Consider the following 27,846-nt stretch of genomic DNA (forward strand, 5'->3'; position numbering starts at 1 on the left):
TCCGGGCGGGGTCTTCAGCCCTTCCGGTCCGGCCCCTTTAAGGGGCGGGGACAGCAGGGCGGGCGCTCGGAGCGTCTGGCCGGCGCGAAGATGGCGGTTTCGGCAGCAGGGCCCGGGTCGGTGGAGGCGCCCAGTTCACTGCTGCTCGTGGTGGGCGGCGAGTGCGGGTGCCCCGGGCTGCTAGCCTATGTGCTGGAGGAGCTTGAACGAGGTCGGGCCGGCCCGGGAACGCGGTGTCGGGGAGGCGGGCGCGGCGGCGCATCTCGGCCTAAGGGCCGGGGGATGGGGCGGGGGGCGGCTGGATCCGGGGGCCCCGGTGCCCCTATCCCCTTACCGTTAGGCACAGGGCGCAGGCAGAGCCCGTGCGTGCCCGCAGAGGAAACAGCGTTCGGGTTTGGGCTGGGCTGCTCCGCCTCGAGCGGGGTGCAGACCGGGGAGGGGATACGGGCCCAGGCTTTGGGACCCACGCGATTGGGCAGCATGGGCAACGGCTCCGCTTCCCGCCCTCCGGGCCCTCCTCGAATCCTCGGGCCTTAGCAGCCTGGAAGTCTTGGAGGGAGGAGCAGGGATGGGGAGGCTGGGCCCGGAGCTCCAGGGCCTACTTTCCGCAGCTCCATGAGGAACTGCTAATTGGGGTGTGGGCGGGTGCTGCCTGCTCAAGGGATTTGGCACCTGGGGATATGAGTCATAGGTGCACCTGCAAGGTTAACCTGCAGCCACTTGGCACGGTGGGACCGGCAGGCGTGGTGCACCCCGAACCGCGATTGGAGGGCATTCATCCATCCCCCATCTCTCAGATCGGCAGGGCCTGCCGTCCGTAGCCAGTAAAATGGGACGGCAGCAAACATCTCGGTTCACAGGATTAAGGAATGTCACCCCACAGGGCATCAGGGATAGCGTGGGGACCAAGGGCAGGCTCAGTCCTGCCCTCACAGGACTAATGGGTCTGGTTGGGGGGCGGATACCAAAGTGAGTGAGGAGATGGACCAAGTTTTAAGCTCAGATGGTTACAGGGGTGTTCAGAGGATGCAAAGGGCTGAGAGGACCTGAAGGGTGGGGAGAAGGACCTCTGGGCAGTGGGAACAGCTCACGCGAAGGCTCAGAGATGGGAACTGTGCCTGGCAGGGCTGAGGAACAGTGAAACCGGTGGTGGGGGTGGGAGGATGACGGAGGGGACAAGATGACTGTGTAGGAGGCCGGGACTTTCTTTCTGATGTCCTGAGTCTTCTCTGTAAAATGCCTGATTTACACTTTGGGTTCCATGAGGGTGGATGCAGTGGGCTCCAAAGGCACATTGGATGGTTCTGAATTTCCAGGCCGTCATGTGCAGGGGCAGGTTGAGGGGAGGGGCCTGTGGCGGCCCTCACCAGCCATCCGCTAGTTATTGAAGTATTCTGGGAGCTGGGAAGCCCAGCTGATTTCCTACCTCCCTTCCCCCCTCTCCCCACCAGGCATCCGGTCGTGGGACATTGACCCTGGCGTCTGCAGCCTCGATGAGCAGCTCAAGGTCTTCGTGTCACGGCACTCGGCCACCTTTTCCAGCATTGTGAAAGGTGAGGCTGGGGACCCTGCATGCCCCAGCTCTCCCCTTCTGCTCATTCAGTGGACAGGTGTTCTTTGAGTGCCAGCTATATGCCAGGCATGGGGGTCAGGGAATGGCTGTAAGCAGCAACAGTAATAACACAACTGAGATCTACTGAGTGCAGAGCAGGGGCAGGCCCTGAGCCAGCACTCACTTCCTTTGGTCATCAGCACCCCACAAGGCAAGAACTTGTGTTTTTGTCCCCAGTTGACAGGTAAGGCAGTGAGGTGTGGGGGACAGGGAGACGTCTGAGGAGGGTCTTTTTGGATGAGAAGCAGCTGGGGCTGGTGTGGAGTGTGGAGGGAAGGGCCCAGTCAAAGGGACAGGACATTTGGAAAGTGAGGGGCTGCTGAGCGGGACTGGAGGGTGGAGTGTAGGCCTGGTGTGGCAGGGACTATGTCTGGTTTATGCCTGTGATTCCTTCACAGGGCCAGGTACACAGTAGATGCTCAATAGATGGGGACCTGAGAAAACAAGATCGAGGAGGGAGTTGGGGTTCCTGGGCCAGCCCCACATGTCCCGTGGCTCCCTGGGGGTTCTGGGGTGACCGGGGTGAACAGAGCAGCTGCTGGGCAGGGCCTGGGTGTTGCCTGCAGCTCTCCCCTGCCTCACCAGCCTGTTGAGTCACCTCCAGGCCGCTGCAGGAGGGGAAGGAAGTGTCCGTCGCCTCATTGTCCCAGTGGTTCTGGGTGGCTTCCTGACCCTCACCATTTGGGGGAGCTGGAAATGCCACCGCTCTGTGTGGCCTTGACAGCCACTTCCCCTCTCTGTGCCTTAATTTCCCCACCTGAATGGGGCAATATCCGCACATGATAAGAAGCCCGTGATAAACTGATAAAGGGTAACCAGCAGTAGAGGGTCCTTGCCTCTCCAGACCCAGGCCGGGTGCTCCATATTTGAAACACATCTGGTCTCTGGGGAACGGACGAGCGTTCGGATCCCAGAATCAACCCCACTTCCCTCTCCGTGGCCCATGAGGCCTCCCTGCCCTCGGCTCCCTCCTGCTGCCCCTCGCTGCAGCCCCACCTGCCCCTTCCTGATCCTCAGACACAGAGAGCTCAGTCCTGCCGCAGGGCCCTTGCCCATGTTGTGCCCTTTTCCTGGTGTACCCTCCTTGGCCCTCCCTGGGCTCAGGCTCCTTGATTATAAAATGAGGGTGACAGTGGCGTCCCCTGCAGGGCTGAGAGCTGTGAATTGGGCCCTGCCAGCAGTGGAGGCCTTGTTTCCAGCGTGAGGCCTGCCAAGGCGGTTTCCTGTTCTTGCCTCATCCTGACCTGCAGCTTTACCACATGCCTGTTAATCCCTGGATGACCCTCTGGCTGGGGGTCCTGGGAAGCGGGGTCCTGGAGGGGCTCATGGCCGCCTGGGGTTACACAGTGAGGCAGGGTTTGACCTTGTCACAGGCTGATGCCCACACATGTGGCTCAGCCCTAAACTCACAGGGCCCGGTTCCCCCACAGGCCAGCGGAGCCTGCACCACCGTGGAGACACCCTGGAGACGCTGGTCCTCCTGAATCCATCAGACAAGTCCCTGTGTGACGAGGTAGGGAAGGGTAGGCTCCTGGGGGCAGTGGGCTGCTGGGACGAGCGCCATCCCCTGGCCTCACCTCATGTGTCCTTGCCTTCATGCTGCCTGAAATCCTCTTCTTGACACCCAGCAGCAGCGAAGCCTCCCCCGATGACTCCAGCCTCGATTTATTCCCTCCTCAGAGCTGATGGTGGGAGCGGGTGGAATCAGAAAAGGCTGGAGTTTGGGAGGAAGGAATGAGATAGGGAAGGGCTGGAGGTGGGAGGGCAGAACCCAACCGATGTTTGCGTCCCGTGCGTTCCCTTGGGCTGGGCCCCGCTAATTGTCTGAACTGACTTAATACTTATAGCTTGTGGACATCTGTGCTCTTCTCTCAATTTCCCATGAGAAAGATGAACAAGATAGAGCCCCGGGACACCCCTCTAGATACTCTTGTACGAGTTGATTCCTCTGATCAAAAATGCTCCCTGAAGGGGCTCGAGGAGACAGAGCCAGACACAGGCCCCTCTTCCCCATGGCACTGGGGCTGGGCCAGAGGGAGAGGTGGGCTTCGGGGAGCCCAGAAAGGGTGTGCAGGGCTTCCAGGAGGAGGGGGCACCGGAGCTGGGCTTTGTAGAATGAGCAGGAGTTGGGAGCAGGGATAGGGGGTCGAGCCCGACTGGAGGCCTACAGGCTGTAGTCCCGGCTTCTAGTTTAGTACTGGCCAGGCCGTCATGGGGACAGGAGTTGGGTGGTTATATATACATTAGGGGCTGCGGACCACCCCAAAGAGGGGTGCTGACTATCTCACTGCACAGAATAGGGCCTTGAACACTCTCCCTCTCCCTCAGCTCCGGAACCTTCTCCTGGACCCTGCCTCTCACAAGCTGCTGGTGCTGGCTGGGCCCTGCCTGGAGGAGACGGGGGAGCTGCTGCTCCAGACAGGGGGCTTCTCACCCCGCCACTTCCTCCAGGTCCTGGGGGACAAAGAGGTAAGCCGCCCCCTCACCATGCTGCCTCTGAAGCCTGGCTCGTCCCCGCTGGGCTGAGTGGCTCCAGCGACCTGCTGTCCCCCTGAGCATCGTCCCTTCCTCCTCTGTGGAATAATGGTGGTGGCGTGTCTTCCTCCTGGGCCCAGTCCCATGACCCACTGCAGTGTGTGGGCCTGTAGATTAGCAGATGTCTCAGAGTCTTCAAGTGGCACCGCAGATTCTAGGTCCCATCTGAATGGGGTCCCTTCTGGACCCCTTAGTCTGGGTGGGGCAAAATGAGCAAAAACCTGGCAAACCATGTTTGGTTTGATAAGAACCAGTACACAGGGGTGGTGGTGGGGTGAGTGTAGAAGGTCTCTCTGGAGGATGCTGTGCTTTAGGAGTTGAGAACAGCAAGTGCAAAGGCCCTGGGGCAGGGAGAGTGAGAGAGGAGGGTAGAGGTGGACAGGTGGTGATGGGCCCTTCTGGGATGTGGGGAAGGCTGGGTTTTTGTCCTGAGGGTGACAAAGGCAGGCAAAGGGCCTTAGTTTTCCCAAGGGGCTGGGTGTTGCCTGGCTCCAGGTGACCCCTTAACCATTCCGCCCTCTACAGATCCGGGATCTCCTGGCCTCCACACCCCCGCCTGCAGACCCACCCAAGCTCACCATCACCTGCCCGACCTTTGGTGACTGGGCCCAGCTGGCACCCGAAGTGCCCGGCCTCCAGGGCGTGCTCCAGCTGCGGTTGAACCCTCCAGTGCAGCTGCCGGCTTCTGAGGGCCTGCGTGAGTTCCTGGAGTACGTGGCCGAGTCGCTGGAGCCGCCGTCCCCCTTTGAGCTGCTCGAGCCTCCGGCCTCCGTGGGCTTCCTCAGGCTCGCCCGGCCCTGCTGCTACATCTTCCCTGGTGGCCTGGGGGATGCTGCCTTCTTCGCCGTCAATGGCTTCACCGTGCTGGTCAATGGTGGCTCCAACCCCAAGTCAAGCTTCTGGAAGCTGGTGCGGCACCTGGACCGGGTGGACGCCGTGCTGGTGACCCACGCGGGCGCTGACAGCCTCCCCGGCCTCAACAGTCTGCTGCGGCGCAAGCTGGCGGAGCGTGATGAGGCAGCCGCTGGCGGGGGCTCTGGGGATGACCGGCTGCGCAGGCTGATCTCCCCCAACCTGGGCATCGTGTTCCTCAATGCCCGTGCAGCCGCCTCGCGGCTGGTACGCGGGGAGGATGAGGCGGAGCTGGCCCTAAGCCTCCTGGCCCGGCTGGGCATCACCCCCCTGCCTCTGAACCGTGGGCCGCTGCCGGCCGAGCCCACCGTGCTCTTCCAGAAGATGGGCGTGGGCCGGCTGGACATGTACGTGCTGCACCCGCCCTCGGCCGCCACTGACCACACGCTGGCCTCTGTGTGTGCCCTGCTGGTGTGGCACCCCGCGGGCCCCTCCGAGAAGGTGGTGCGCGTGCTGTTCCCTGGCTGCACGCCACCCGCCCGCCTCCTGGATGGCCTGGTCCGCCTGCAGCACTTGGGGTTCTTGCGGGAGCCTGTGGTGACCCCTCAGGACCTGGTGGGGCCTCGGCGAGCTGAGAGCAAGGAAAGCGTGGGCTCCCGGGACAGTTTGAGGAGAGAGGGCCGGACGACGGCACCCTCCAGGCCCGCCCAGGAGCGCCCCGGGGTGGCCCAGAAGGAGCCACCGCGGGCTGAGGCCCCTCGCAAGGCTGAGAAAGAAGCCAGGCCCTCCCGGGAGGTGAAGAAGGACCCCAAGCCGAGCGCCCCTCGGACCCAACCCCGGGAGGTACGGCGGGTGGCCTCCGCTGTGGTCAGTGGCAAGAAAGCAGGTGCCCAGGTGGCTCCCAAGCCCCGCAGAGCACCCAACACACCCCGCCCGGGTGTCCCACCAGCAGAAAATGGGCCCCGCAGCCCACCTAGCTTCCGGTGCAGAGAGGCCAGCCCCGCCACGGAGGCCTGCGGCTCCCCAGCCCCCCGGCTGGTGGCCACGCCCAGCCAGGAGAGCAGCCTGGAATTGGGGCTGAGCCCAGCTGGGGAGGAGGGCGGCAGCTTGGAGGAGAAGACCCTGGAGCTGCTGTTGGCCACCAGCACCCCAGAGCCGTGCACACCCTCACCCGCCGGAGCCCCCCAGGGCCCAACTGAGAGCAGCGGGCCACTGTCACTGAGCCCGCTGCGGGGTGGGGAGCCTGGGCCGGATGCATCCCCCACGGTGACCACCCCCTCGCTGCCTGCCGAGGTGGGCTCCCCGCACTCCACAGAGGTGGACGAGTCCCTGTCGGTGTCCTTTGAGCAGGTGCTCCCACCACCAGCTGCCGCTGCAAGTGAAGCCGGGTTGAGCCTCCCACTCTGTGGCCCTCGGGTGCTCCGCTCGGCCTCCCCACACGACGTGGACCTGTGCCTGGTATCACCCTGTGAGTTTGAGCACCGCAAGGCTGTGCCCATGGCGCCGGCACCTGTGTCCCCCGGCAGTTCCAATGACAGTAGTGCCCGGTCCCAGGAGCGGGCGGGTGCTCCAGGGGTGGAGGAGACACCACCCACGTCCGTCAGCGAGTCCCTGCCTACCCTGTCTGACTCGGACCCCCTGCCTGCCGCCCCTGGCACCGCGGATTCAGATGAGGACACAGAGGGCTTTGGGGCCCCTCGCCGCGACCCACTGCCTGACCCGCTCAAGATACCCCCGCCACTGCCCACCCCGCCTAGTATCTGCATGGTGGACCCTGAGATGCTGCCTCCTGAGCAGGCGCGGCTGAGAGAGGGCCTCGGCCATACCCGGAAGCCCCTTACCCGCCCCAGCCGTGGCACCACTGCCCCCAAAGCTACTCCAGTGACTGCTGCCAAGACCAAGGGGCTGGCCAGTGGGGACCGGGCCAGTCGGCCACTCAGCGCCCGGAGCGAGCCTAGTGACAAAGGAAGTCGGGCACCCCTGGCCAGAAAGCCCTCAGTCCCCAAGACAACCACTCGAGGTCCATCCGGTAAGTACCTGGGGGCTGGAGTCCTGCAGTGGGTTCCCTGCCCAAGTCCTCCTCCTGTTCCCCGCTTGCTGTGTGGTCTCAGCCACACGCACCACCCTCTCTGGGCCTCAGTTTCTCCGATAAAATGGAAGCTCTGGCCTGACTCCTTAAGCACTTGCAATTCCAAGGTGCTCAGGCGGTACCGTCAACGGAAATGTAATGTGAGCAGCATCCATCGTGGTGAATTTTCCAGTAGCCACGCTAAGCAAAAAGAAACAGGTGAAGTTAACTTCAAGACCGCCCCCAGGTTGGATGATTGCCTAGGAGGACTCGGTGTATGGTCATACTCATGAGTTTATTACAACAAAAAGATACAGAGCAGGATCAGCAAAAGCGAAAGACATGGGGGGGAGTCCCAGGGAAACCAGGCACAAGCTTCTGGAAGCCTCCTCGCAGTGGAGTCCCATATCATGTGCTTGGTTCCCTGAGCTCCAAGCTGTGACGACACGTGTGAAGTACCGTCGATCAGGGAAGCTCCTTAGAGACTCGGGGCACAGGGTTTCTATTGGGGCTGGTCGTGCAGGCACCCTCTACCTCACACGTACACTGGAAAGGTTTCCAGGATCCAATTCTTGGACACCAGCCGGCTGTCCCGCAGTTGGCCGCAATCCTGACACTGTCTACCCAGAGGCAGAATCACATTCCACAGGTAAAGGGCTCCGTCCTCCGAGCACCCTCCACTTCAGGTGCCAGTCACAAGTCCAGGCTGTTACCCGTGCTTCTGACCAACTGGTTGGAAATCGGAGGTTCCCATGCCCCCCTCCTCTGGTTTGATTAATTTGCCAGAGCTGCTGACAAAACCCGGGAAAACCCATTTAACTCACTAGATGACCAGTTTAGTATAAAAGGCTCTTAAAGGGTACAAATTAACAACCAGATGAAGAGATGCATAGGGCGAGGTCCCAAACAAGGGATCTTATGTCCTCATGAAGCTTGGGACCCTGCATGGTAGCACAAAGCGTTCTGGTTCCCTGGTGTGGAAGCTTTCTGTAAAAGGGCCAAAAAGCCGCCTTTTGAGGCTTTTATGGAGGCTTCATTACATAGTCATGATTGACTAAATCATTGGCCAATGGCGAGTGACTCAACCTGAGGCCCCTCTCCCCTGCCCAGGAGTCCGCACGCAAGACTGAAAATTCTGACCCGCTAATCACAAGGTTGGTTCTCCTGGCAACAAGCCCCCACCCTGGGGTGGGATCCAAAGTCACCTTCATTAACATAAACCCGGTTGTGATGGAAAAGGGCTTCTTATTAATAACAAGACACCCATTTCACCCTTTTGGCCCTAACGTGTTTTCTGGAGCTGAGGACTAGAGACCAAATATAACAGAGATGCTCCCATTGCTCACATTGATCAGAAAACTCCAAGGGCTTTGGGAGCTGTGAGCCAGGAACTGCGGATGAAGGACCAAATATATCTGAGAATGACCAAGTATATGTATTTCTTGTAAATCACAGTACTGCAGTCCACCCCCTGGTGGAACAGATCCCTTACAGCAAAGCAATCATACCTGTCACAGCACTTATATTTGGGGTCGCATTTATTAGAACAGATGTAGCAACAGTACCGACATAAATAGGCCAGACATTTGGAGAAGCTGTGTGGGACAGGGATGGATGGATTGGTGGATTTTTGACTGCGTTGGGTCTTCGTTGCTGTGTGCAGGCTTTCTCTAGTTGCGGCGAGCGGGGGGGCTACTCTTCGTTGCGATGCGTGGGCTTCTCATTGCGGTGGCTTCTCTTGTTGCAGAGCATGGGCTCTAGGCTTCAGTAGTTGTGGCACGTGGGCGCAGTAGTTGGGGCTTGCGGGCTGTGGAGTGCAGGCTCAGTAGTTGTGACGCACGGGCTTAGTTGATCCGCGGCATGTGGGATCTTCCTGGACCAGGGCTCGAAACCTGTGTCCCCTGCATTGGCAGGCGGACACCCGGGAAGTCCCGGGATCGATTTAGAGAAACGTCATTTGCTCCTTGTACCTTACGATCAATTTGTGCAGAACTATTCAGCACAGAAATCAGCTGGTGATTAGCTATCCTGCTCCTCCTCGGGCCAGTCATTTTCCACAGGTATTACCTCCAGAGGAGGCTTTAACTCAGGCTCTCAATACATTTGATCATCAGTATCAGTGTTACCAGAAGACTCATTTACATGAGGTAGTTGAATCTTACCAGCGACAGGGCTACACCATATCGAAATATGGTTACCGTACGATTCATTTTCATTACACAACCAATCGGTAAGAGCTACAGACGTGTTCACTTTGCCTTCCCAACAGAATCTGCCTTTGCCCATATACCAGACGGTATTAAGGACAGAGGTCGTGACCACTGGCCACGATTCAGTTAGCTCCGGATTCCGAGGTAACTAGGGACAAGTTCACGAGCTTGTACTGAGTCTGATTTCCATTGTGTGTTGTATCGCAGGGCCCACCTCCCTTCTGTGGGGAGGACGCGAGTTGTATTTAGAATATTCCTATCCCAACTAACTGTGCTGCAGGGTATATTTTATTTCTAGCTTTACTGGAGGTGCGCGCAGTCAGGGTGCATCTGTGTAAATTATAAATGTCCCCAGAGGGCCGTAACATTCCCGTAGGTGTGTGCGCCCCTGAGCCCCGGCAGCTAGGATTGAGGGCCACTGCCCCGAGGCCACTTCAGCCTGCGTGTGTATTTAAATAGTCAGGAGGCCTTGTTGGGTCCCAATGCTAGTTCTACATATCCAGCACTATTGGCAGTCTGCCTGACCCACTTTGCTAAAACCTCATTCTCTTTCCAGGCTGGCTCCCATCCTTCGCCTTCCACCTGGAAGAGAACTCCCCCTAGTCTGCCTATTCTAATTAATCTTTATCCTCTGGATGCCACTCCTCATTAAAAGCAAATTTCACTTGTCCTAGGATACCTGCTAGCACCTATTCACCCTAAGGCTCTTTCTGGCTTGTGGGCCAGTGTTGTTGAATCCACCAGAGACCTTGCTGCCATTGTGTACTAAAGGCCTGGGTGCAGATAGGGTGCATGTTTTGCACCCCAAAATTTTGGGCCCCCCAGACGAGGCTTAGCTGCGTGGTAAGCACACCTAGATGTAATTTAATTTAGTCTGAGTATGCCATGAGGCTTCCCATGGCCTGCCTCGTCTCTGGTAGGGCTGTACCCCAGGGGAACTTGAGCGACCATGTGATGCCCACTGCTTTAATCCCATCGGGGACCCACTGTTTTTTCCTAGTTTGATGAATCGTTTTCCATCCACAAAAGCAGGATGACACGTGCTCGTGCACAGCACACCCTCCCATGCTCGGCACGCTGCCGTTATACTTTGTCCATCATAACCAGGGACCTTTCTAAGCAATTGATTGTCACGATCTGTAATTACACAGTGATCACATAGATCAGTCAGCTGGGAGCTATACACCACACAGTTTGAAGTCCCAGTAGGAAACAGTTCCCAAATGTTATCCTTTGTAGTAGATGTAGCCCGAAAAATGGGAGTCAGAAGACACAGGCGCATCGCTAGAATTCCATTTAATCTTTTAACAGTTGGTCCTGTCGTTAATATATCTCAGGACCAGAATGTCTTTCCAGAGCCATGCCATTCAGCTGTGCAGGCTGCTGTTCAATCTTATCAGGTCCCCAAATCAGGGCTGATCTCAGCAGACCAGCTTCAGCCTGCTGGGCATCTGGTATGCTTCTGCTAAGAGATTCTATTATTCTCTTGCTCTGAGGCTCTCTCCAGGTGTTAATAAAATGTTGGATTTCCCTCATTGCATAACCCACTTATTCATCCCTTTACCCTCAGCTGTTATTCTTCCTCTCCATTTGTCATTTATCTTTACCCACACTTTTCCACTCTTGGAAGGGACGTTAGTTTGGCCACCGTGCTGGTCCAGATTGCTGCCAGGAAACTAGGCTGGCAGGTGTCTCCCCTGCCCCGTCCACTGCCGCTCGCCTAGAGTAGGGTTACACAGGTACAGAACCAGTGGGCTCTTGCAACTGCTAGGCAGCGCGGCAGCATTCACTGTCAGCACCAACTTTGCCAGAGGCGGGTGAAGGCACATTCCGGGCCCATTAGCCCCTTAGGAATTCTGACATAAAGGTTTAAAGATACAGTTACCAGTTTCTTGTTGAGGAATCATCCCTGCTTCTGGCCCCCACAGTTGCATCCCTGGTTCTGGGACCACTGCATCGAGTAGGAGAAGAAAAAAAAAAAGTTGCTGTGATGCGGGGAAGAGTTATACAGTCGCATCAGCATCCTCCCCCACCCCGACTTGCCCACACCGCCAGAAAAGTGGAGGAATCTATCCAGTGGGGACCCGCCCTCAGCCCCGCTCATGTTGAGTGTGAGCACATGCTCGTGACGGTGTGTAAGCCAGCCTCTCAAGCCTGTGTCTCCCCTGGTTTTAGACAGCAAATGCTTCAGCCGCCCATTCCAATGTTCTATTAAACCATTACTCTGAGGATGATACGCAACACATCTGGTGTGAGATCTCTTGCCACTGTTGGACAGTGTGGGCTGTAAAGTGCACCCCTTGGTGCGAAGAAATGTAACTCAGTGGCTCAAATTGTTACAGTATTTTCTGATCCAGTCTTATTTTGAGCATTTGCATCTACCGTCAGGTATGCAAACCCAGTGCAGGGTGTCTCTTCCTGTTAGGGCTCATCTATAGCCCCAGGGCTCCTGGCTTTGGTCCAATGTAATCCACTTGCCGCCTACCTGTGGGGCTCTGCATTGCTGCAGCCCTCTCCCCATGCCGACTCATTCATGGACCGCCCTCCCAAAACGTTCACTTGGTGGTTCAGTGACCTTCCAAACCTGGAAGGGGTTCTTCTGGTGGGCATTGACATGTCCTACTTTCACACGCCCCTTAAATTCCCAGAGTGATTTCCATAAGGCCGCGCCCCATGCAGGCATCCCTTTAATAGTCCAGGTTTCCATTGCCCGTCTGCCCGACCACACAGCCACGCCATGGGCCCAGGAGTAAAAACCCAAACATAGGGGCTTTTACCGTTGCTCAATTCTTCCACCACTGCTCGGAAAACAGCGTGCAATTCAGCCCACTGAGCCCATTTGTTCTTGCTGCCTCCAGTCAGAGTCTCGCCATCCCCTGGTTTTAATGCAGCCGCTTTCCAAGCAGGTTATTATCCATTCATCTTGGAACCGCCATCCATAAAGCAAGCGCGCTTTGTGGTTCAGTTGAGAGCCGTCCATAGGGCAAGGCCACGTGCCAGTCAGTTCCAGCAGCTCCTCAGGTGGCTCCAAAGTCGGTCCTGGAGGAAAAGAGGCTACGTGCTCATGATCCAGTGGGTGCCTCCCTGCATTACCCTGGCAGCGTGCTCTCAGATGAACCATTTCTCTTTTTATCATGGAACACTTCTGGGCACTGCGTTCATTGGAGGGTTTCTCCAGCATCACCCAAGACATTGTGGGCATCTCAGGTTTCATGATTATTTTATGTCCATCAGTAATTGAGGTGATCTCAGTTAATGCCCAATCGCAGGCTACTAATGGTCTCTCAAATACTGTGTATGGGCCGTAGCATCTTGGAATTTTCTGGTCCAAAATCCCAGTGGTCACTGCTGGGAGGTGCTCCTGGGCTTTTGCCCGAAGCTCCAGTCTGCAGAGTGTACAGAGTATGGCCGACACTTCCCAAATCATACCTGAGTGGGGGGTCGGCAGGGCCCAACGGCCAAGTTGAGAGGGCTGCCACCGTTTGTAATTCAGACACAACCCGCTCTCGTTCGGGTCCCTAACTCAGAGCTTTCTTCCGGGTAGTCTTCCAGATGGAAGCAGCATTCCCAGATGAAAATCCAAGTCAACCAACCAAACGCTGGGCTTCTTGTTTGGTCCTGGGGAGGACAGTGACAGCGGTTTATTTTTAGTCTCTTGTGGAATATTCCAGGTGGCCCCTGCCCAGGTTCTTCCTAAGAATTTGACTGTTCGGGCAGGCCTGGAAACCAGTGCTGGATTTATTAACCCACCCCAGTTGGTCATGTGCGTCCCTGTTGCACTCAGATCAGTCCTAGCCTGCTCTTTGGTTTCCGCTATCACCGTAACACCGTCAGTATAGTGTATGATTACACTGGCGACCCGCATCAAGTCCACGTCCCTTCTGACCAAATCACAACAGTAAGCCAGTGAGTTCAGATACCTCTGTTGCAGCACAGGAAAGGTAAATTGGGATCCTTCCCACGTGAAGGCCAACTGCTGCTGGCTCTTTTCTGAGATCAAAACAGGGAAGAAAGCATTTACGAGGTCACTCGCTGAGTAGCAGCCTCCTTGCATTTTCTGTGTGTCTGGAACGGCTGAGCCGATGGGTGGTACAACTTGGTTTAAGTCTCGATAGTCTACATTTAGTCTCCATGAACCATCCGTCTTTTCCCCAGGCCGCACAAGGCTATGGTACAGTGAATTCGTGGGTACCCACACTCCAGCTTCTAGCATATCATGAATTAAAGTGGTCGTCTCTTTTTGTCCACCAGGCGTTCTAGATCACTCTATGTTAGCCACCTGTGTGTGCTCAGGCAGTTCTAGTGGCTCCCATCTGGCGTCCCCAATTAAAACTGGCCGGAGGGCGGACTTACAGGCCTCTGCTTTACAATAGTAAGTAGGGGAGGCAATCCCCAGTCAGCCAGGCTCCATCCCAGTAATACAGTCAGGTAAAGGAGATGTGACCACCTCACACCAAATCTGTCCACTCACCCCAGTTTTCATCCCAATGTGCACCTTCATCCCATCAACGTTTGCATCTCCAGTTCCTCCCACTCTAACCTTAGCCCCCGCTAAGACTTCACCAACTGGTGTTGGAATCACAGTGCTTTGGGCTCCTGTATCTAGGAACCCTGGGGAAGGTCTTCCTCTCCTGGCTGTTTTCTCCATGCCTGTGCAGATGGCCTTGGCCCCCCCCCCCCCCCCCCGGGGTGGAGCCAGAAGATCCTGGCCTCTGCTTCAGTCTTTATCTTCATTAATCTTCCTAATCCTCACCCGCAGGGGATTCCTGGTCAGGTTTCTCACTGTAATCTTTGCCTCCTGGCTTTCGAAATCCCTCCAAACTAGAGTAAATAGTGGACTTGTTTGGGGCCCTTTAACAAAACGTTGGGGGCCACACTGGTCCACCCAGTCTCTGCTAGTGCTGCATCTGTTGCCGAAAACTCGGCTTCTGTGAACCAGTGCCACATCGAATCTTGCAGGGAGAGTTTTGGGTGAATTAGAAAAGAATAGCTTTAAAAAAAAAAGAACCTCATTGCTCTGCCAGGCAGAGTGGGGCACAGTGGGCTCATGCCCCTGAAAAACTGTGTCCCCCAACCCAGGGAGGATTTGGTGAGGAGTTTAATAGCAGTGGTTCAAGGGCGGGTTGTTGATAAGATTAAGGTGTGTGTGTGTGGGGGGGACACCTGTACTCCTTTAATCCGGTCTCAGGTAATCTCTTGATGAGCTTCTCTGGTTCCTTTCATCTGGCCTCAGATGCTGTTCTCTGGGATGAATAATGCTGACATCTTCCATTTGTTGGGGGTTTTAGTTCTGTAAAGAGCTCAAAGGTATTGTTAATATGTATCCCTTGAGGTGGAACGAGGCCCCTGCCCCAAGGCTGCCCTATTGTTTCTTGGCTGCCCCTCCCTTCCCTGATTAGCAACTGTTTGAATCTGCCCTTTGGGACTCCGGGAAGGTCGTGGAGGCTGGAGTCTGTCCCCTACAAACAAGGAACGGGTTACACAGAAAGGCCTCCATGTCCAGGAGCCCCACAGGGTCCTGCTCAGTTTCACCTGTTTCAACTCTATCAGTGTCTGCTTTATTCATTCTACGTTTCAACAGCCATCTGAAGATTACCACTCCACTGGGTCAAGTCCCTTGACTCTCCCCTTTGTCTCTCCCCGTTTTCTTAATTACTCTAATGTTCTTGGTGTCATCAGAGAAGCTGAGATAGCAGATCTGATAAGGCTTCTAGAACTGTTGTTCAGTTTTGTAGCAGTAAAGTTCCATGGGGTGCCCATGCAGCAAGGGTCCCGTTAATCACAGCATTTACCAAAACCTGGGTAACAGGCATATTCAGTGGGTGAATGTCCCAGTTATAAAGCTAATCCCACATGGCTTGCATAGGAAGCATTTCAGCTGCTTCATCTGGGGTGTCCCACTTGGCATTTATGGGGTGAGTTGGGCAGTCCCCCCTTCCCAGGATAAACACCCTTTTCAATGGCGTTTATCCAGTCGGCCAGGCTGGTTATTCCTTCGGGAATAACCTCCTGTGTGTCTGGAACAATCTGTGATTGTTCAGTAGTGAGCTTCGGGTCCTGCATCAACCCAGATGTGCTCTTCTACTCTGCAGCCTTCAGAACCAAAGACACAGCCCCCAAATTGGTTACTCTCACGATCCATTTTGGTAAAGGTTCTTCAGGAAACTGATGATACCAGTCCACAAAGTGAGTCCGTTTCTTTACACTCTATCTCCTGGTTTTAGTTGTTTCTTGGTTTTGCCCTTCCCCTACATTGACTACCTTCTTGGTGACCAGAGACCTTAGAGGTCTTTCCTGATGCCCCTGCATAATTTTTCCCTCTCTGGGCGGCTTTGAGGCTAATGACCAAACCTCAGATCTACCCAAATCTGAACTTGGTTCAACATCAAAACCCGAGTGAGCACATTTTTTAACTTTCATTTTGGCTAATAGAGATAACAATAACCAGGAAACTGTGTATTCAGCATACTGCTTATTATTTTGCATTTCCTTATATATCCAGTGAGCCAACTCCTTGGGTGTTGGGTCTACTACCATTACTACATTCCGTTGGTAACTTTTACCTTTAGTAACTGATTGCAGTGCAGCTGCAGTTCCATACTGTGGGTGACTGGGTAGCTATCTGGGGATCGGCGTTTGCTCATTCCCCACCCTTTTATCCTTTCTCTTTAAAAAACACATGTTTCGGGGCTTCCCTGGTGGCACAGTGGTTGAGAGTCTGCCTGCCGATGCAGGGGACGCGGGTTCGTGACCTGGTCTGGGAAGATCCCACATGCCACGGAGTGGCTGGGCCCGTGAGCCATGGCCACTGAGCCTGCGCGTCCGGAGCCTGTGCTCCGCAACGGGAGAGGCCACAACAGTGAGAGGCCCGCGTACCACACACGCACACACACACCAAAAAAAAAAAAAAAAAAAAACCACATGTTTATGTAAGCCAGGGTCATTCTAGCAAATCCCACTCCTGACACCAACCAAAAAGGGTTCCTGGACCCAGTTCCACTGTGTGTGTGTCTGTGTGTAGGTTTCCCCACACCAACAAGCAATTCTTGGATGCCAGCAGGGCGTCCAGGAATTCAAATCAATTCTGACACTCTCTACCCAGAGATAGAATCACATACCACAGGTAAAGGGCTCAGTCCCACAAGACCACCCTCCACGTCAGATGCCAGTCACAAGCCCAGGTTTCTACCTGTGCTTCTGACCAACTGGCTGCAAACCAGGGGTTCTGGTGACCTCCTGCAACTCAGGATGCCAATCGCAAGTCTAGTTTGTTACCTGTGCTTCTCACTGACTAGCTATAAATCAGAGGTTCCCATGACCCCCTCCTTGGGTTTGGTTAATTTGCTAGTGCAGCTTACAGAACTCAGGAAGAACCCATTTACTCCCTAGATTACTCATTTATTACATATAAAACTCTGTTAAAGGATACAAATCAACAATCAGTTGAAGAGATACATAGGAGGAGGTCCCAAATGAGGGCTCTGACTGATGTCCTCAGGGAGCTTGGGGCCCCACACAGTGGCACGTAGAAGCACTCTGCTTCCCTGATGTGGAAGCTCTCTGAAAAAGGGCCAAAAAGCTGTCCTTTGGGGCTTTTATGGAGGCTTCATTACAGAGTTGTGATAGACTAAATTATTGGCCAATGGCCATTGATTCAACCTCAAGCCCCTCTCCCCTCCCCCAAAATCAAAGGGCAAGACTGAAAGTTTCAACCTCTTAATCATATGATTGGTTCTCCTGGCAGCCAGCCCCCACCCTGGGGTGGGATCCAAAGTCTCCTTCATTAGCAGAAACCTTGTGTTGGAAAGGGCTTGTTTTGAATAACAGACACTCATTTCACTTTTGTGGCCCTGAAGTGGTTTCAGGAACTGAGGACAAGAAACCAAGTATTGTAACAAAAGATGCTCCCATTGCTCTTAGTGATCAGAAAATTCCAAGGGTTTTAGGAGGTGTGAGGCGGGAACTGTGGATAAAGACCAAATACATCTGAGAATGATCAGATTTTATATATATATTTGGAAGGGTTCCCACCATTTCCCAAATGATAAGAAGAGTGGCTCACCATGCCTACACTGCTTGTACAGCAATGTAGTTTATGCTGTACACTTGCTCACCCCTTCCTGGGGAGTCTGGAATTTTGGAAATGGTGGGAACCCTTCTGAAATCCAAGTTCCCAGAAGGCAGCCAAGGGCCAACATATCTGCTTTCTAAGGGTAGCAGTCTTGGGCTTGCTGTGCTTTGTTTTTTTTTTTTTCAATTTTTAAAAATTGTGCTAAAATTAATGTAACATAAAATTGACTACCTTGGTCTCCCCTGGTGGCGCAGTGGTTGAGAGTCCGCCTGCCAAGGCAGGGGACACGGGTTTGTGCCCCGGTCCGGGAAGATCCCACATGCCGCGGAGCGGCTAGGCCCGTGAGCCATGGCCGCTGAGCCTGCGCGTCTGGAGCCTGTGCTCCGCAACGGGAGAGGCCACAACAGTGAGAGGCCCGCGTACCGCAAAAAAAAAAAAAAAAAAAAAAAATTGACTACCTTAAGCCATTTTTAAGTGCACAGTTCAATAGCATTAAGTACATTCATATTGTCGTACAACTATCACCACCATCCATCTCCAGAACTTTGATCTTGTGGAACTGAAACTCTGTCCCCTTTAAACACTAACTCTCCATTCCTCCCTGTCCCCAGCCCATGGCAACTATCATTCTACTTTGTGTCTCTGAATTTACTACTCTAGGGACATCATATAAGGGGAATCATATAGTATTTGGGGTTTTTTGTAACTGACTTCTTCCACTTGGCGTATTGTCCTCTTGCTTTATTCATGTTGTAGCATGTGTCAAAACTTCCTTTTTTAAGACTGAACAGTATTCCATCATATGGATGGGCCACATACTGTTTATCCATTCATCCATTGTTGGATACTTGAGTTGCTTCCACCTTTTGGCTATTGTGAATAATGCTGCTATGAACCTGGATGTACAAATACCTTTTTGAGACCCTTGCTTTCAAATTTGGTGTATATACTCAGAAGTGGGATTGCTGGATCTTATGGTGGTTCTATTCTTAGTTTCTCGAGGAACTGCCATACTGTTTGCCACAGTGGCCGTACCATTTTACGTTCCACCAACAGTGCACAAGGGTTCCACCTTCTCCACATCCTTGCCATCACTTGTTATTTTATGGATTTTTTTTTTTTTCTGGACACGCAGGCTCAGCGGCCATGGCTCACGGGCCCAGCCGCTCCACGGCATGTGGGATCTTCCCGGACCGGGGCACGAACCTGTGTCCCCTGCGTCAGCAGGCAGACTCTAAACCACTGCGCCACCAGGGAAGCCCTATTTTATGGCTTTTTGATAGTAGCCATCCTAATGGGTGTGAGGTGGTATCTCACTGTGGTTTTGATTTGCATTTCACTAATGAATAGTGATGTTGAGCACCTTTTCATGTGCTTGTTGGACATTTGTTTATCTTTTTAGAAATGTCCTTTGCCCATTTTTGAGTTAGGTTGTTCGTCTTTTTGTGGTTAGGTTGTGATAGTTCTCTATATATTCTGGATATTGATCCCTTATCAGATAATGATTTGTAAATATTTTCTCCCATTCTGTGGCTTGCCTTGTTACTCTGTTGATAATGTCCTTTGATGCACAAAATTTTTTGATTTTCAAAAAGTTGAGTGTGTCTATTCTTTCTTTTGTTGCCTGTGCTTTTGGTGTCATTGCCAAATCCAGTGTCATGAAGCTTTTGCCTTATGTTTTCTTTTAAGAATTTTATAGTTTTAACTCTTATATTTTGCTTTTTGAGTTAAATTTGAGTTAATTGTTGGATATGGTGCTAAATAAGCATTGAACTTCATTCTTTTGCATGTTGATATCCAGTTTCCCAGGGGCCATTTGCTGAAAAGACTGTCCTTTCCCCATTGAATGTTCTTGGCACCCTTGTCACAAATCATTTGACCATATGTGTGACAGTTTATTTCTGGGCTCTCTATTCTATTCCATTGATCTATATGTCTGTCTTGATACTAGTACCACGTTGCCTTGATTACTATAGCTTTGTAGTAATTGTAGAAATCAGGGAATGTGAGTCCTCCTACTTTGTTCTTCTTTTTCAAGGTTTCCTTGGCTACTTGGGATCCCAGTGAGCTTCCATATGAATTTCAGAAGGTATTTTTTCTATGTCTGCAAAAAAAAAAAAAAAAAAAAAAAAAACACTGGGATTTTGATAGGAACTGCATTGAATCTGTAGATCACTTTGGGTAGTGGTGGCATAACAATATTCAGTCTTCCAATCCATGAACATGGGATATCTTTCCATTAATTTATGTTCTCTTTAGTTTCTTTCAGTAGTGTTTTGTAGTTTTCGTGTACAAATATTTTACCTCCTTTTTAAATTGATTCCTAAGTATCTCATTCTTTTTATGCTATTGTAAATGGAATTGTTTTCTTAATTTCCTTGTTGAATTGTTCACTGTTAGCGTATAGAAATGCAGTTGTTTTTTGTGTGTGTTAATATTGTATCCAGCTATTTTCTGAATTCATCTGTTAGTTCTAACAGCTTTCTTTTGTGTGTGTGGAATCTTTAGGATTTTCTACACATAACATTATATCATCTGTGAACAGAGATAACTTTACTTTTTCCTTTCTAATGATTCTTCTTTAAATGTTTAGTAGAAACCCAGTGAAGCCCCAGAGGTTTTGATTACTGATCCAATCTCCTTACTATTTATAAGTCTATGCAGATTTTCTATTTCTTTGTGAGTCAGTCTTGGTAGGTTTTGTGTTTCTAGGAATTTGTACATCTCTTCTAAGTGATCCAGTTTGTTGGTGCATAATTGTTCATAGTACTCTCATAATGCTTTTTATTTCTGTAGATTGGTAGTAACATCTCCACTTTCTGATCTTAACTAATTTGAGGCTTCTCTTTTTCATTTTGTTTTGTTTGTTTGTTTAAAATTGAAAGTTTATTCGCTCAGTACACCAAATAGAATGCAAGCACTGTCATGACAAATATACAGAAATATGCAGATCAACATAAAATAGTAATTTAGTGTAAATGAAGGGAAATCTCTTTAAATGTTATGACAACGTACGCCCAAGAATTTTTCAGTTAATTATACATTTCAGTAAAATAAACGGTAATGAATTAAGTGGAAGTTAGCTTTATGAATTTTTCTTAAAAATAAAAATCCAACCCTATTAATCCATGCCAGTTAAACACTCTAACTAAGATCTCCAAGTAAGTGCAAACGGAGATGGAGTTAGTTACCTTTTTTGCTTGAACAGCCCCAAGGAAAGCGGTTCCTACAAACACAGCAGGCAAACTGTTAAGACCGACCGATCTAGAACATAGCGTTGAACTAATCTCAGTCTCAAGTTGTGCTGAATGCTCATCATTAGTATGGCACAGTTTGGTCCATGATATCGTTTAATGCCAAAACAGATCCCAATTTGTTACAGAAACACATAGATTACTGTTGCTTTTTTTTGTTTTGTTTTTAAATATATATTTTTAAAAAGCCAGGTATACTTCCACATACAAACGCAGGTTTTCCCAGGAGGAATTTACAGAAAGTAGTCTGGGGTGCACTGGGTCACGTGAGGCTCTCCACGACGAGGTGCTGGGTCAAACTGAAGGAAGGAATACTTCAGAGTGTCATCTAATTCCATGATAGCAGCCTGGTTCCCACAACGATAACTTAATTATTGTCGGGTATGTTGAAAATGGTAACCACGTTCCGATCATGACACCAATTGTATCCCTCCATTACAAGTTGGTGAGCACGAGAAACCAGTGTGAGACCACTGGCATGGTTAAATGTTTCAGAAATATCTCGTCCAAATGTGTAGCCAGCACCGCGTGGTGAAATACCCCACCCACCACGATCACCTGGATCTGACCATGACGGATCACACGTTGGGCCCTCGTGTGGAACTTCTTGTAAACAATCCAAGGCTCTCCTATGATCCAGTGTATCTATGGATGGGGAAAGGCCACCATGGAGGCAGAATATCTGTACATCTGCTAAGGCTGTAAGTGGCAGATAATCAAACAGATCTGTAAAGTATTTCCAAACATTGGCATTTCCGTACTTTCACAGACATTCATCATCAAAGCCATGTACTGGGTAGTTTGTCGGCTTTCGTGGTTCCTCTCAATATTGTGATATGTTCTGGATAACGCACCTTTAATGCCACAAAATGAGTCAGCGTCTCCACAGAATAATAACCTCTGTCTACATAGTCACCCATGAATAGTTTGGTGATTTCCCACCGATTCTATAGAGTTCCATAAGATCCTGGAATTAACCATGCACATCTCCACAGACGGTAACAGGACAACGGACCTCTTGCACGTTTGATTCTTTTGTTAAAATTTCCTTAGCCTGGTTCTCGTTAAGTTGTTTACACTCGTTCAGCTGCTTGACCCACTGGTCCAGCTCCTTGGTGAACGCCTTGTCGTCCATGGTGGCCCGAGCCCCTCCCCTGCTGCCTCCGGCCCCCCTCCCCGCCCCCCGCACGCCCCAGCACCCTCGCCCGCAGCCAGCTCCCAGCGGGAGTGGAAGGAGCCGGGGAGTGCGACCCCGCGCCACGCCCAAGCCCCGCGGGCGGTTCCGGGCGCACGGCCTCTAGGAGACCCCCGTCCGCACTGGCCCATTGGGCCGTGCGCCCCTGGAGTAGGTGAAGGGCGCGGGGAGGTGTGGGGTTTCCGCGCAGCTCCCGCCGGACGATGGGCACCTGCTGCCGCCTCCCGCCCGCCAGCCACTCCCAGTTCCCTTGCCCCTTCTCTCTCACTCTTTCTCTTTTTCTTTCTTAGTCAATCTAACTAAAGATTTGTCAATTTTGTTAATCTTTTCAAAGAACCAACTTTTGGGTTTGCTGATCTTCTGTGTCGTTTTTCTACTCTCTATTCTTAAAATCTTTGCTCTAATCTTTATTTCCTTCCTTCTGCTAGCTTTGGATTTACTTTTGTTCTTTTTTTCAGTTCCTTAAGTTGTAAAGTTAGGCTGTTGATCTGAGATATTAATAAAAGTATTTATAGCTATAAACGTCCCCTTTATCAGTTCTTTCCCACAAAAAGATTGTCTTTGTCTTTATCTTTGAACAATTTGATTATCGTGTGTCTCAGTCTGGTTCTCTTTGAATTTATCCTATTTGGGGTTCATGGAGTTTCTTAGATGTTTATGTTCATGTCTTTCATTAAATATAAGAAGATTTTGGCCATTATTTCTTGAAATAATCTTTCTGCCCCTTTCTCTCTCTTTTTTCTTCTGAGACTCCCATAATGTGTATGTTGGTCCTCTTGATAGTATCCCATAGGTCCCTTAGGCTCTGTTCACTTTCTTCAATTATTTCTCTTTCTGTTCCTCAGACTCAAGAATTTCCATTGCCCTGTCATCAAGACCACTGATTCTTCTGCTTGTTCAAACCTTGAGTGGAATCTTTCTAGTGAATTTTTCATTTCAGTTACTATACTTTCCAGCTCTAGAATTTCTTTTCATTTACTCTTATGTTTTCTATCTCCTTATTGATATTTGTATTTTTTTTCCATACATTGTTTTCTTGGCTTTTTCCACATCTTCCTTTAGTTCTTTGTGTATCTTTAGGACAGTTTTTTAAGTCTTTGCCTGGTGAGTCCACCATTTGCTCTCCCTTAAGGACAGTTTCTGTTAAATTTTTTTCCTTTCACTGGGCCATACTTTCCTGTTTATGTACCTTGTGATTTTTTTTTTATTGAAAACTGTACATTTGAATCTAATAATGTGATAACTTGAGATCCGAAATTTCCCCTTCCCCAGGGTTTGCTGTGGCTCCTTCCTTTGTTTGATTATTGTGGGCTGTCTCTGTGCTGGGGATCAGTCTGTGGTGTAAACTTAGGGTGTTCTCATGTCTTTTCTGACCCTGTACCTTTTGCTAGGCATCTGTGGTTGCTTTCTAAATTCCCCTGCATAGTAGTTGCTTTTGAGTGTCCTAGTGCTTAAATGTTTGGCTCCCGAAAAGGGAAAAAGAAAAAAAATGAAGGGGGAAGAAAAGAAGAAGAAAAAATTTCCAGTCCTTTAAGTCCCATGTAAGTTGCTTCAGACTTACGCTGAGGGGCTGCCAGCACGACTGTCTAGACGGGGAGCAGATTCTTGGAGCTTCCTACTGTACCATCGTCCCAGAATCCTGCTGTGTTCATTCTTTCCTGCATACTACTATATCAAAAGGATATTTCAGCATGTAATCAATATAAAATTTTACTAGATAGTTCCCTTTTCTCTTTCCACACATCTTGGGAGCCTGGTGCGTGTTTTGCACTCCCAGCGTGTCTTGTCTCACACCACGTTCCAGTGCTTGGTGGCCACTGCATCAGTCAGAGCAGGTCTAGAATTACCAAGAGGGGGCTGGTGAGAAAGCAGTGACAACGATGGCAGTCATAATAACTCCAGGTCATGTTCACTGAGCGCTTGCTCTGGACTGAGCCCTATCCTAGTAGCCTGGGGTGGTCCTGCCCTCCGGGAGCCGACAGGCATCTCCAGCTTCTCTCCCCATGTGGCTTGTCCTCAGCTCCTGGCCACCCTGGTCTCTTGATTGTCTTCTAGCCTCAGCGCCCCCCTGAGCCCCCACTTCTTGTCTTTCCTGGGCAGATTCCAAGAGAGGCATCTGATGGGCCCTTGTGACCTTTGGCAGGTCAGGGGCTCCCAGCACAGTGGCAGGGAGGGAGAGAGGGTGGCCCCTAGGGCCCATGGGCAAGGCTGGCACCCGGAGGCTGGGGATCATCTGAGACCTTCTCTTCCTGGGCATTTGACCTCTTTCCAAAGGCCACAGTCTTGGCCACTCAGGGTCTCCTGCTCCCACTGCTTCTGATAAACCAACCATCTACATTAGTATCAGCAAAGCCTGTCTTAAAGGGCCAGAGGGAAAACATTTTCAGCTTTGTAGGACAGATGGTCTCTCTCTCAGCTCCTCAGCTAGCTACTCACTCAGCTAGGTGTCGTAGCACAAAAACAGCTCAGTAAGTACTCAGTGGGTGTTCTAGTAAAACTGTATTTCCAGAAGCAGGCAGTTGCCATATTTGGCCCACAGGCCATCGCTTGCCAGTCCCTGCTCTACCCCTGTCCTCCTGCCCCATGGCTTCCGTCCACATTCCCTTTGTCTTCGCTTTGCTGTTCTGCCTCTGCTGCTCCTGTCCCCCTCTCGCCTTCCACAGCCACGGTGGCTTTCCCTTCCTGGGGCACCACTCAGGGTCCTCGACACCACTGTCCCCAGTTATGAGTGAGGGGCGCTACTTGCCCAAAGCTGGGGATTTCATTCATTCTGCAAATGCCCCAGCAGCCTTCTGGGCCCACACCCTGCACTGGGCAGCGTTTATGATCTTAAGACACTGAACACCTGGCAGGCTTCCTGTGGCCAAGACCTGGCTATGTCCTCAATCACTTGGTGAGTTCACTGGCCCAGGAATGGTGGCCTTGTCCCCCTTGCACAGGCTTTGGGTTCAGGGCATGGACAAGGGCCTGAGAGCAGCTGCCCCAGCTCCATCCAGGCTGCCCAGCCTGCGTCACCCTCTCTCAGCTCTCCTTCCTACACCCACTCTGGCTCCCTGTCAACCTTGAGGGCAGGGATTTTTGTTTGTTTTGGTCACTGCCGTGTCCCCAGGGTGCGGTGCCCAGGAGAGTTTGATAAATGCCCGATTGGCTCCCCTTGAATAACTAAACCGGTGGATGCCGCTGAGAATTCCAGGTACTGCTGCTGTAGGAACTCAAGCTCTAAAACCCCCTCTTCCAGGGAGCCCTCCCTGGCTGCCCCCTCCCTCAGGCCCTGGGGATGTCTGTGTCCAGGGACTGGCCAGGGAGTGTCCAGGCACTGAGGGGTTGGCTGGGGTGTTTGCAGGACAAGCCAGGGAGAGCTTGTCAACCATAAAATGGAGATCAGGCTTCCTGCCAGGGAGGGAGCCACTCAGAGAGGTGCAGGTGGAGCTGGGAGCCTTGTCCCGGGCCCTGGGTCTCAGCCCCTCCCTGTCCCCAGAGCTCACAACTGACCCCATCCCTCTTACCCACAGGGTCAGCTGGCAGTCGACCAGGAGGGTCACTGGCCCCGCCGAGCTCCCCCGTCTACCTCGACCTGGCCTACTTGCCCAGCGGGGGCAGTGCCCGCCTGGTGGACAAGGAGTTCTTCCGGAGGGTGCGTGCGCTCTGCTACGTCATCAGTGGCCAGGACCAGCACAAGGAAGAGGGCATGCGGGCTGTCCTGGATGCGCTTCTGGCTGGCAAGCAGCAGTGGGACCGTGACCTCCAGGTGCGTGACGACCCGGGTGTGAGACAGTCCCGATGACAGCAAATGTCACTGGGACATTGCCCAAGCTCTTGCCACTGGGCAGGGTCAGCGCTTCCCGGTGTCTTCCTGCTGAGCCCACACTGTCCTGTGGGGTTGGTGTGACCCTCACCCGCATCCAAGGAGGGAGTGGGGCTCAGAGAGACTAAGCCATGTCCCCAGGGCCATGCGGCAGTGAGGTCAAAGGCAGGAGTGCCACCCAGCTCTCGGGACTCTGTTCCTGTTACATCCACTTCCTTGTCTGCAGCAAACCTGGGTGAGGTTGCAGGGTGGGGCTGGTTTGATCACCTCGCCTGACCCCTGGCACTGAACCTCCGTAATGTTATGAGAATCAGCCAGGAGGAATAGGTGAGATGTGTGGTATCTACACAGCTAAGAACGTTGAGAATTGACCCTGAGGGCTGGGGTTGTCCTCATGGGAAGCCTTGAAATAGAACCTTGAAGGGTGAGGCGAATTTGGATAGAAGGAGCCTCCAGGTACCTGGCCGCCCGCTCAGCCTGTGAGTGTGCTGACACCCAGCCTTGTACGCAGCTTACGGAGCAGCTGCGAGGGAGCGTCCAGGGCAGACGGCACAGCGTGGGCGAAGGCCAGTGGCGGGAGCAAGCTTAGTGTATTCAGGGAGCTGGAGGGAGGCCTGGGCAAGAGAACAGGGGGAGATGGCAGCAGTGGGTGTGGGCGGGAAGCATGGAGAAGAATTCGCAGAAGAGTGGTCCGGTTTGTGGAAGGGTCCTTTGGGTGCCATGGGAGGGAGAAGGGACTTCGGGGACAGGCTGGCCGCCGGCTGCAGACATCCAGGCAAGAGGTAATGGAGGCGGGGACAAACGCGTTCGGAGAAGAGGGGCCTCAGATGCCTTGGGGCTGGGCCGGGAGGGCAGAGGGCGCTCCCCCTCACCGTTGGTCCATCTGTCGCACCCACAGGTGACCCTGATCCCCACCTTCGATTCGGTGGCGATGCACGAGTGGTATGAGGAGACGCACGCCCGGCACCAGGCGCTGGGCATCACGGTGCTGGGCAGCAACAGCACTGTGTCCATGCAGGACGAGGCCTTCCCCGCCTGCAAGGTGGAGTTCTAGCCCCGCCCCCAGCACCACCCCCCGCCCCAAGTCCGCCGCCGTCCTGAGGTGCACCTGTGTCAGAAATAAAACAGGTACTCCGCGCGGCTGTGGCCTCAGTTCCTTCTGCCGGCAGGAGACTTGGCAGCACTCCGCGCGGTCATTGCTGCCATGTGGGTCCCCAGTTCTGGGGGGAGACAGCTTCTGGGGAGTTCCCAGTAGCCTCCAGGTCAGGCATGCTCTGGCTTCCGTGTCACAGATGGGAAAACCCAGGCCCAAGGGCGACAGTGCCTCTCAGGTGATGACCCCTGGCCAGTGGAGCTCGCTGCTGACCATGGCCCTCCAGCCCATCCCAGCGGCCGTGAGGGCCCCGTTCTATAGATGGGAAAGGCAGCTGCCAGACCCCGGCCACACAAACCATTTAGTGGCCTAGCAGAGATCTGAACCCCAGTCTCTGTGCTCCAAAGCCATTAAATAAAAGTTGCCCTCTGTTCCTAGGGATAATTGGCACTCATGGCAGGAAAGTCGCACTCTACAGCAAGGTCTTAAAAGGTAATCTGAGGGAATTCTCTGGTGGTCCGGTGGTTAGGACTCAGTGCTCTCACCGATGTAGCCTGGGTTCAATCCCTGGTCAGGAAACTGAGATCCCACAAGCCACTTGGCTTGGCCAAAAAAAAAAAAAAAAAAAAAAAAAGCAATCTGAAACTTAAAAGCTACAAAACATCAATCTCCTGATGAAGCCCCTCCCTGATCTCTCTATTCTGCATGTACAGAAACACCTAGTTAGTGTTTTCAATAAGATGCCATCTGCACTGGGTTGAATGGTGACCTTAAAAAACTTATGACCAAGTCCTAACCCCTCAATACCTACCCCCCTTTTCCCGTGAGGAGAGACTTCTTAGTCCAGGGTCTCAAGATAGGTTACTGTTTATACGTGAGGTCGTATCACCCTGATTTTTCATCTTGGCCAAACTGTTGAGTACATACAGGTGCTGCCTCCTTGTTCTCATTTCATTTCTTTCCAGGGAGATTTTCTTATATTTATTTTTAATTAGCTGGTTCACTTTTTTTTTATTAGACATTTGTCTTTTTCTCATTCATATATCATAATTCCTTTTTTTTTAATAGGGACAACAAACTTGTCAAAAATTTTAATTGTAAACAAAAACACGTAACATAGGGACTTCCCTGGTGGTCCAGGTGGTAAAGAA

At 52.3% G+C, this 27,846-nt stretch overlaps 1 protein-coding gene and 1 pseudogene across 2 annotated transcripts; one reads left to right on the top strand and one right to left on the bottom strand.

Annotated features, from left to right (window-relative positions):
- Positions 1 to 27,846, top strand: MAP1S (microtubule associated protein 1S). The gene is made up of 7 exons (XM_079916572.1): positions 1 to 211; positions 1,452 to 1,553; positions 3,043 to 3,125; positions 3,941 to 4,081; positions 4,673 to 7,028; positions 25,310 to 25,545; positions 26,501 to 27,846. Exons 1-7 carry the CDS (start codon positions 91 to 93, stop codon positions 26,654 to 26,656), a joined length of 3,195 nt encoding a protein of 1,064 aa, XP_079772698.1. The 5' UTR covers positions 1 to 90; the 3' UTR covers positions 26,657 to 27,846.
- LOC307183691 (serine/threonine-protein phosphatase 2A catalytic subunit beta isoform-like) lies at positions 20,836 to 21,737 on the bottom strand (annotated as a pseudogene). The gene has a single exon. The product of its transcript is annotated as a serine/threonine-protein phosphatase 2A catalytic subunit beta isoform-like (transcript).

Source organism: Stenella coeruleoalba (genome assembly GCF_951394435.1).
Source record: "Stenella coeruleoalba genome assembly, chromosome: 3".
Taxonomy (NCBI): Eukaryota; Metazoa; Chordata; class Mammalia; order Artiodactyla; family Delphinidae; genus Stenella; species Stenella coeruleoalba.